General features: G+C 39.5%; 1 protein-coding gene across 1 annotated transcript; it reads left to right on the forward strand.

Annotated features, from left to right (window-relative positions):
- Nucleotides 1-534: 534 nt before the first annotated feature.
- LOC133804852 (AP2-like ethylene-responsive transcription factor ANT) lies at nt 535-5,035 on the forward strand. The gene is made up of 9 exons (XM_062242972.1): nt 535-1,587; nt 1,673-2,387; nt 2,517-2,599; nt 2,816-2,824; nt 2,916-3,004; nt 3,087-3,160; nt 3,282-3,332; nt 3,427-3,503; nt 3,923-5,035. Exons 1-9 carry the CDS (start codon nt 1,275-1,277, stop codon nt 4,642-4,644), a joined length of 2,133 nt encoding a protein of 710 aa, XP_062098956.1. The 5' UTR covers nt 535-1,274; the 3' UTR covers nt 4,645-5,035.
- Nucleotides 5,036-9,466: the final 4,431 nt, after the last annotated feature.

Raw genomic sequence — 9,466 nt, forward strand, 5'->3', positions numbered from 1 at the left:
ATATACATATAAAAAAAAAAAGTTGAACCGATTATCCCTTTTTGGAGACGACTTGAGAAGTACCCAAATTATTGATCATTTTATAAAACTTTTGGCTTGGAGACAGATGGCAGTCACTGACAACATCATCCTTTGGAGAAAATAATGCTCAGGATATGAGCGAGAAGTCAATCAATTACCCAAACCAACGGTGGTGATGAACTATTAGACCATTCTATGTTCACAACTGTATTAATTTTGTTTTCCTATTAAAAAGAATTTATGTTCAATATTGATGTGAAAGCTGTGAACAAAAGTGGAGCAGCATTTTGGTTGAAAAGAAAATAAAAACATTTGCCCATTTGCATTTTCTTTCGTAGAAATAATAAAATAATAATAAATAAATAAAAAATATTGATTTTTTTTTTAATTTAAAGATCCTTTGAGTGGCAGAGTGGTGCAGAAGGCTGCACTGTATGAAGTGACTGGATGAGCAGATGTCCTGCTCGTCAAATCTATCTTAAGGCCCTCTGTCTGTAAATTAAAGCCAACAAGTTTTGGATATTTAGAGACCACTCACTCACTCATCCTCGTTGGCTTGTTTTCACACTCACTACTCACTAGATTCAACTGACCACTTCCATTGAAACCAAACCAGTGGGAGAAAACAAAGACAGAAATAAGTGTTTTTTTGGTTTAGTCGTGTAATATCTGAGTTATGTGGCTAATGAGGTTTTTAGTGTGTCTTTTATCGGATATATATATTGTGATCTGGGTTTTTGTTAGGGTTTAACAGAAAAAAAAAAAAAAAGACAAAGAAAGAGAAGGGGTAGTAGTGGAAAAAACAAAAGTCGTAGTCTTTCTCACATACACAGATCCCCATAAAATGCTGGGGTGCTCTTCATCAGCATAAGTTGCTAGTTTTCATTCTTTTTGTTTAGTTTAAAGAGACCACCGATCTTCTTGTCTTTAGAGAAACAATGGGGGCTTTTTATTGTTTTCGTGAAGTTCATAGAATATAGGGAGAATTTTTGTTGTGGTTTTAGGCAAGAGTTTCGTAGCTAGACAACAAAAGAAAGAGAAAAAAAAAATAATAAGAAAGAAAAAGGGCCTAAGTAAGTTTTTCAAAGGGGAAGTGAGGCAAAGAGATTTTGATATGATTAGTTTATTTTGTTCCAATGATTGAGTTGCCTTTCAGTGGTAGAGACTACTGAAGTGTGTAAAAACCTTTGTCACTAAGAAAAGAAAAAAAAGAAGCAGAAAGAGAGAGAGAGAGAGAGTGGAAAGAAGAGACGATGAAAGCCATGGATGATCATAATAGTAATGATAATAATAATAACAATAGTGGAAACCACACCGACAACTGGTTAGGGTTCTCTGTTTCTCCCCAAATGAAAAGGGAGTTCACTTCTTCTTCTACTACACCTATTGCTGTCTCTAACTCTGTTCCCACCAGCTACTACCTCCCCCCTTCTCAATTCAATTGCTCTGGACTCTGTTATGGGGTTGGTGAAAACGCTGCGTTTCAGTCACCTCTCTCTGTAATGCCACTCAAGTCTGATGGCTCCCTTTGTATCATGGAAGCTCTCTCTAGATCACAACCAGAAGGTTAGTGTCTTTGAATTAAAAAAACCTTTTTTTCACTATTTATTTATATATATCGTCTCGTATACTTATTTCTGTTTCTTTGAAGGAATGATGCCGAGTTCATCTCCGAAGCTTGAAGACTTTTTAGGAGGTGCAAGCATGGGAAGCCATGAGTACGGAAGCCAAGAGAGACAAGCAATGGCCTTGAGCTTAGACAGCATCTACTACAGCCAAAATGTGGAGTCGTCTGATACAAACAGAGACCCTCACCATCATTCACTGGACCTTCTCCAACAGTCCTATAGGCAACAAAACCATCAGATTCCGTACTACTCGGAAATCCATTGCCATGGAGTATACCAAACGACACAACTTGGGGAACAAGAATCTAAGCAAATCCACATTCCGGACTGTACAACCACTACTACTGATTCCCATATAACCCAAAAGCCACCGGAGGATCACCATTCTGGAATGCCTTGCCTGAAAAACTGGGTTGTAGCTAGGCAATACGCTGGTCACCATTCCATTGACCATGCCGTGAACCTGGTCGACGCGGACAGCGGCGGCGGAGGAGGAGCTACTGGGTCTGTAAGGGCACTCAGCTGTGGAGAGCTACAGTCTCTTACGCTGTCCATGAGCCCCGGGTCTCAATCTAGCTGTATTACAGCTCCAAGACAAATATCACAAACTGGGACAGAATGTATGGTTATGGAGACGAAGAAAAGAGGCCCAGGAAAGGTCGGCCAAAAGCAAACTGTTCATAGAAAGTCCATTGACACGTTTGGCCAGAGAACTTCACAGTATCGAGGTGTCACAAGGTTTGGTTTGGTTCAAAAACATTATCCTGATTTTTATTTTGTTTAATATAATATCAATATCTAAGTTTATTATTGTATTTGAGTCACTAATATTTGAGATTTTTGTTTCTTCAATTTTGTTTGGTAAAGGCATAGATGGACAGGAAGATATGAAGCTCATTTATGGGACAATAGTTGCAAGAAAGAAGGGCAAACCCGAAAAGGAAGACAAGGTTGGTATAGAAATATTTAATTTTCTTTTTAAAAAAAATATAGAATAATAGACTCTATCTACTTCTTATATTGTATATATTTGGAAGTATTTCTTTTAACACTACAAAAATTTGGTCCCTACATCTGATGATCTGACTAGTGCCATTAATTTTTTTTTACTTGTCACGTTCGTGCTTCTTGTGGATGCCGTTCAAATCAAATTATTCACATTCCAGTGTACTTGGGTAAGATCTAGTTGTAACCATGTTTACATTTTTGCGTTACATATCTTGTTTGTTTTTGAGTGTAAATTTTTATACAAAATTTAAATTTCAGGTGGCTATGACATGGAAGAGAAAGCTGCAAGGGCTTATGATCTTGCGGCCCTTAAATATTGGGGAGCTTCTACTCATATTAATTTTCCGGTATGATTTCACTCGAGAGAGAGTTATCAGTTAATAATTTTTAAACTACAGTCTCTCATTCATTTAATTTTTTGGGGTGAAGTTGGAAAAGTATCAGACAGAGCTTGAAGAAATGAAGAAAATGACCCGTCAAGAGTATGTTGCGCATCTGAGGAGGTAAGTTTTTTTTTTTTTTTTTTAACAAAACAATATTTGACTAATAATGTAGGGAATAATGTATGCCAATGTATGCCTTGCGACTTTTTAAAAAACAAATATTATATTTTTTACTTTACAGGAAAAGCAGTGGATTTTCTAGAGGGGCTTCAATGTACAGAGGTGTAACAAGGTATTTTATTTCTATATCTGTGTACCATTCTTTCTTTTATCCCATTTTCCTTCCTTCCTATTTTTTTTTTTTTCAACTGAAAAAAAAAAAACAGGCATCACCAACATGGAAGATGGCAAGCTCGGATTGGCAGAGTAGCCGGAAACAAAGACCTATATCTAGGGACATTTAGTAAGTGTTCGTGCATGCCTTTGTTTGTATATGTCTTTTACTATTATTATTATTATTTAATTTTTTTACATCATATTCTTCGTTGTGTTGGAAAAAGGTGTTACTGTAATTTTCTTTTCTAAACAAAACTTTTTAAAGAATTCATTTTTATGACGCGCCTGCTCTTATGTTCCCACTAACGACATTGATGCTTTTATAAGGCTGATGATGTCTGGCCTTGGGACTGTAACAATATGTGAGGAAGAGCTTTTGTGAAGGCTGTTGTTTCTTCAGAATAATATGAATAAAGAAAGATAAAAAGGACATCTTAGCAAACCTTCCCGATTAAAGGGTCACTAGATTTTTACTAGAACTTTTTTTATCTTTTTATAATCTTACATAACATTTCAACCTCGTGACTATAATTTAACCCCATGAAGGTACACAAGAGGAGGCAGCCGAAGCTTATGACATAGCTGCCATAAAATTCCGCGGAGTCAACGCGGTCACCAACTTTGACATTACAAGATATGACGTGGAAAAAATCATGGCTAGTAACACGCTTTTAGCTGGGGAGTTTGCCAGGCGAAACAAAGACATAGAGCGAGTCCCAGATCAGGCCGTTGAATACAGCCCTTCACAACAGATCAACGGTGGTAGTGTTTGTGAAACCAACGTAATGGAGGGTCACAAGGGTCACAACAACAACAATAACGCCAACGGTTCAGACTGGAAGATGGCTTTGTACCAGTCTACCCCAAATCTTGAGTATCTTGATCAGAAGTCGATAAGCTCAGCAAGCTATCCAAACGCGTCGTCGTCGTCGTTTTCGATGGCGTTACAAGACCTTATTGGTCCAGTGAACTCGAGCAATAGTACTCAACTGATGGTGGATCATGACTCGGCCGACAAGCTAGGGACGACTCATTTTTCGAACCCATCTTCGCTTGTGACTAGTCTGAGTAGCTCAAGGGAACCAAGCCCAGATAAAAATAATGGGCCCGCAATGGTCTTTGCTAGGCCCCCATTAGCGTCCAAGTTTATCAGTCCAACTGCTGGTATCAGTTCTTGGTTTCAGTCAGCAGCAGCAGCGGCCCAGTTAAGGCCTGCGTCGATCTCAATGGGACACTTGCCTGTGTTTGCAGCTTGGAATGATACCTAAACAAAAAATAATGATGGGTTTCTATAATTTGAACACGTAAAGTTTTTTTTGCATGTAGAACCAAAAAAAAAAAAAAGAAAGAGAAAATATTAGCGTTGTTATGTTAGAGAGGGAAAAGGAGGAGGAAAAAGAAAGGGCAGTCGAAGATTTCAATTATGTTTTTATTATGTGGTGTTAATGGATCATTGGGTTGAGGAGGTAGACAAGGATGGGGGCCACTTTAAGTGTCTGTAACCAAAGTGTTGGAAACTTTTATCAATACCGAACCTTTTTTGGGTTCATATCGAACTGAAAGATTTTGCAAAATGGAGGGAAAAAGAAGATTAATGCTATGCGCCTAATGATTAAAATCTGTGATATGATATTTGCAATATGGGAGTGACCCACCTTCTTTTGTATAATTGAGTTTTTTTCTCTAAATATTTTTATTTGGTTTCTCAATAATGCAAAAAGAGTACTCTTTGGTTTGACCGCACCATATCTAAATTTTAATATCAACCTAAGCTGTTCCTCAATCTCCATTACACCATCATTATAATCCTTTCTTATCTAAGAGTGCATTCCTCAAAGGTAAGAGACATTCCCACTTCATTATTCAAAAAGGGTTGGAAGGGATTTATGGGATCAAGACTTAAAATTAGCAACTTTTTTTTCTTCATTTTGTTTTTCCTTCTTCTGTAAATTCGTGGTCGTAATTAGATTATGCATAATTTGTCTGCTATTTATGTAAAAAGCGTTTGTGCGTGGGTTTAAAATTCTCCTTTGCTTTTGTACTACTAGTTGCACCATCAGTGTAAACTGTAATCCAAAGAGGAAAAAGCTATTCCATGTCCTAATGTGTGAATGATTACTATATCGATGATTTGATTCCCTCCCACGATTACACTGCTAGCCATGCACGCACGTGTGAGCATTTATTCACTAATGTTGCAATCTTTGACCAATAGTTTTCTCATATCGTCAAAGAGACAACGAGGAAATAGTAGTGCCGGAAGATAGTGCTGTAGTCTTTGCCTCATTGTTATTATTATTATTTTACTCGGAGGAGTTTTGAATGGGTTTCTTGTTTCCAACATATATATATATATATATATATATCTTATATAAAATGAATTATTCTCATATATATCAATAATCTTTTAATATTAATATATATATATATAAACGGAAAAGTTCTCAATGGTTATTACCCACATATGGGTATCTAGATAAATGTGCAAATATGCTGATATAACATGTAGGTGACTTGATACATCAAGTTACCAAGTAAATTTTTTTTTTTTTTTGCATAGATTCTTGTTTTTTTTTTTTGCATTAATTTCGAAATTGACTTTTTTTTTTTGTCATTAGGAATGGTGATTCCAACCAATAAGAGGTAAGCTTTCTTTTCAAGTTTTGAATTAATTTAAAATTTTAAAATTTAGGGTGTTATACCCAAAAATTGGAGAATGCATCCTAGGAGGCTAAGGAGAATGCATCTAGGAGAGTGCCTCCTAGGAGGGCTAAGAGGGTGGTCCTAGGAGACCCCAAGGAGGGTGTGGTCCTAGGAGACCCCAAGGGTGTGTAGGAGGTAAGCCTCCCAAGGTTTTCTAAGTGTTGGCTCGAACGTGCTCAAGGTAAATAGCTAAGGAGGAGGAGTCTCATGCAAGAGAATGGAGACTTAGACTTTCATAAGGAAAGTCTATACAATGTTCGATCGGACATGTTTGGGAGATGCTAAAGGAGGTTGCCTCAATGTTGTCCAAGGTGGGGTTCCCTCAATGTTGTCCAAGGTGAGGTTCCCTCAATGTTGTCCAAGGTGAGGTTCCCTCAATGTTGTCCAAGGTGAGGTTGCCTCAATGTCGTTCAAGGTGAGGTGCCAAGGAAGTTGCCTCGAACCACCTTGGTCCGAGGAGAAGCCAAGGAGATTGGTTCAAGGAGGAACATGGCATGCTAGAGGAGAGTACATGTTCGAGGAGAACCATGCACGTTCAACCCACCCAAAGCATGTCCTACCACCATGCATATCCTACCACCATGCATGTTTAACTAGCACTTGCATGGGTAGTGAGTAGGAGGTTGTAACGCCCTACATCCTTAGAGCCGTTACTAAGTGAGTTTTAAGACAAAACAGTGCAATGAACTCGCTAACCGAGGTTTTGAAACAAAAGTGTGACTAATAAAAAGTTAAGGCTGTACTCTTTGAAAATGCGTTGACTCAATAAAAACTTCTAGTATTTAAACAATTGGGATCCCAAAATAAGGTTTGAAAACTATTTACATCATGAAATAAGTTTACAGTTGATCGGTTACAAAATCATAGATTATTACAGCCATTTTCGAATAAACCCCCAACCAAAGCAGTCGGGCAGGCCAAACATGTACGCATCGCTTCACGCTCTCCGTACTCATGGTTGGTTGACTCAATCATTGCCCTTACCTGCAACACAGAGCACCCGTGAGCCGAAGCCCAGCAAGAAAACTCATGCAGAACATAACATATGCAACGTATACAGTTTATCATAACAGATAATCCACAATTAAACAAGTCAATCATTAGACTAAGCAAACACGGCCATGCCGCCCCAGAGCCTTACCGAAGCCTGGGGTATCGGTTCTCACCGCGAGGATAACTCATGTATCCCTTGGGTCCCACCCTGAATATAGCATCCCATGTGCTAGGTGTTACTTTCGGCCCACGGCCGCCCCGGCTTACGCCGTACCCGGCCCACGGCCGCCCCGGCTTACGCCGTACTCGGCCCTTGCCGCTCATTTCATCATAATCACACATATAGTACATTCAAAATAATCATTCACTCACATCATGATTCATTTAAGGTTTAAACATTTGCACATAATACAATCTGGGGCCATGCCCTAACCTCGGGTGTTATAGTTTTCTTACCTGCACACCGAGCCTCCTGATGCACTTAAGCCACGAGCACGGTCCTCAAGCACGAGCCTCACCAACAACCTAGTCACAACACACAAGAAACATCCCTCAATACTAATCAACCCAAAACCACTTCCCGGGACCAATCCCGCACTCTCGGGACTTCTAAAACCTTAAAACAACACCCCGGAGTCATCCCCCGAACCCCCGGAGCAAAGGCCTAAAATTGCCTAAAAATGATGCCCTGAAATTTGCCTTGTGCCGCGGCACCACATCCTTGTGCCGCGGCACCCACCAGCCAGAGGCTCCCTTGCCGCGGCACGAAAAACTTGTGTCGCGGCACGCCTTCGCAGACCCAGAATTCTGGGTTTTCTCCTGCGTTTTCTCCGAGCTAAAACCTTCCCAATTCATACTAAACCAATACCCAAACCCCAAAATCATTTTCAAACATCAAATAGACTATATAACAACCCATAACTCAAGGTTCAAGCTCAAAACATCAATACACCCAAGATTCACACCCATTGATTCCTATTTTCAGCAACTCATCCCAAAACTCAAACAACTAACTCAAGCTCTAGATTTTACAATTCAAAACAGAAATCAAAACTTAGGTATGTATAAAGCTCTTACCTCCAATGGAGAATCCACACAAGGCTTGCTTGACCCCTTCCTAGACTCCCACTTCTCCTTCTCTTCTTCTTCTTCTTCTTCTTCCTCATGCCCTAGCTTTTCCCTCTCATTTCTCTTCTCTTCAAACTCTATCAAGACTAAACATAAATAAGCCCCAAACCGTACACCCCATATACACAGCCCAAATTTGTCTATTAACCTTGCCAAATGACCACTTTACCCTTACTTACCTATCTTTTCCTACTTAAACCTCAAGGGCACTTAAGTCCTTTCATTTCTATTTCATTTCTACCATTTTCTCTCTAAAAGTTGTTACTCTTAGCAGTAACTAATGGTTACCCAGGTTACTAAATCTCCAATAACCATTACCCGCTAAATCTCAACTTAACCATAAAATTCCCGAGGTACCCCTAGGCTCCTCCCGAGCCGGGTACAGAAATCCCGTTGCAACTCTTGAGTTAACTAGTTCTCTAGGACCGTCTCGGCACGTGCATCACAATAATACAACCACACCCACGTGGTACAATTCACAGAATACAATTATCACATATCAATACCGTTATGCCAATCATGGCCAAAATTACATTTACGCCCTTCTAACACGATCCGGGCCTACATGCATACTAGTATACATAGTCATGCATCTCAGATAAACAAATAGTCAAATAACATGCTTTAAATCATAACCATGCATTTAATTCATAAAATCACACATAAATCCCAACCTGCCCTCCTGGCACACTAATCAAGGTCCTTAAGCCTTATTAGCGAATTCGGGTCGTTACAACTATCCCCTCCTCATAAAAATTTCGTCCTCGAAATTTATCCAACATATCAGTCAATAAACCCGCAGCTCTTGGCCATAACTTCCAAGGTCCACCGCCTTTACTTTACTTTTCAACAACAGTCTTACAGGAGTAACAATCTTGCCTCACAAGATCTTGTCTCACGGCCATACTCTCGATAGCCTTTCGCTACACCGCAACCCTGCCGAAGCCCAGGGTCTGCCTAGGTTACAATGACCAATTCATTGTCTTATTCCTGATTCCAGAGATTCTCAAACGTCATCACCTCTACTAGGTGGGATCAGCTTGTAGGCCCCGCTGGCCTAACACTTAATACAACTTCAGAATTTTAGGCTGAATTAAGAGTCAGAACTCTCCCTTCATCCTCTGAACACCTTACCAATCCTCGTTTGTTATTACGCAGAGACGCAGCTCTTTCCTTCCGGAACTTTATTTCCTCATAAATTAGATATTTACCAACTCTTTAATCTTTCAAAATAGGCAGACACTCCTGCCTTAAGAAGTTTCAACG

This window comes from Humulus lupulus, chromosome X, assembly GCF_963169125.1.
Source record: "Humulus lupulus chromosome X, drHumLupu1.1, whole genome shotgun sequence".
In the NCBI taxonomy this organism is placed as follows: domain Eukaryota; kingdom Viridiplantae; phylum Streptophyta; class Magnoliopsida; order Rosales; family Cannabaceae; genus Humulus; species Humulus lupulus.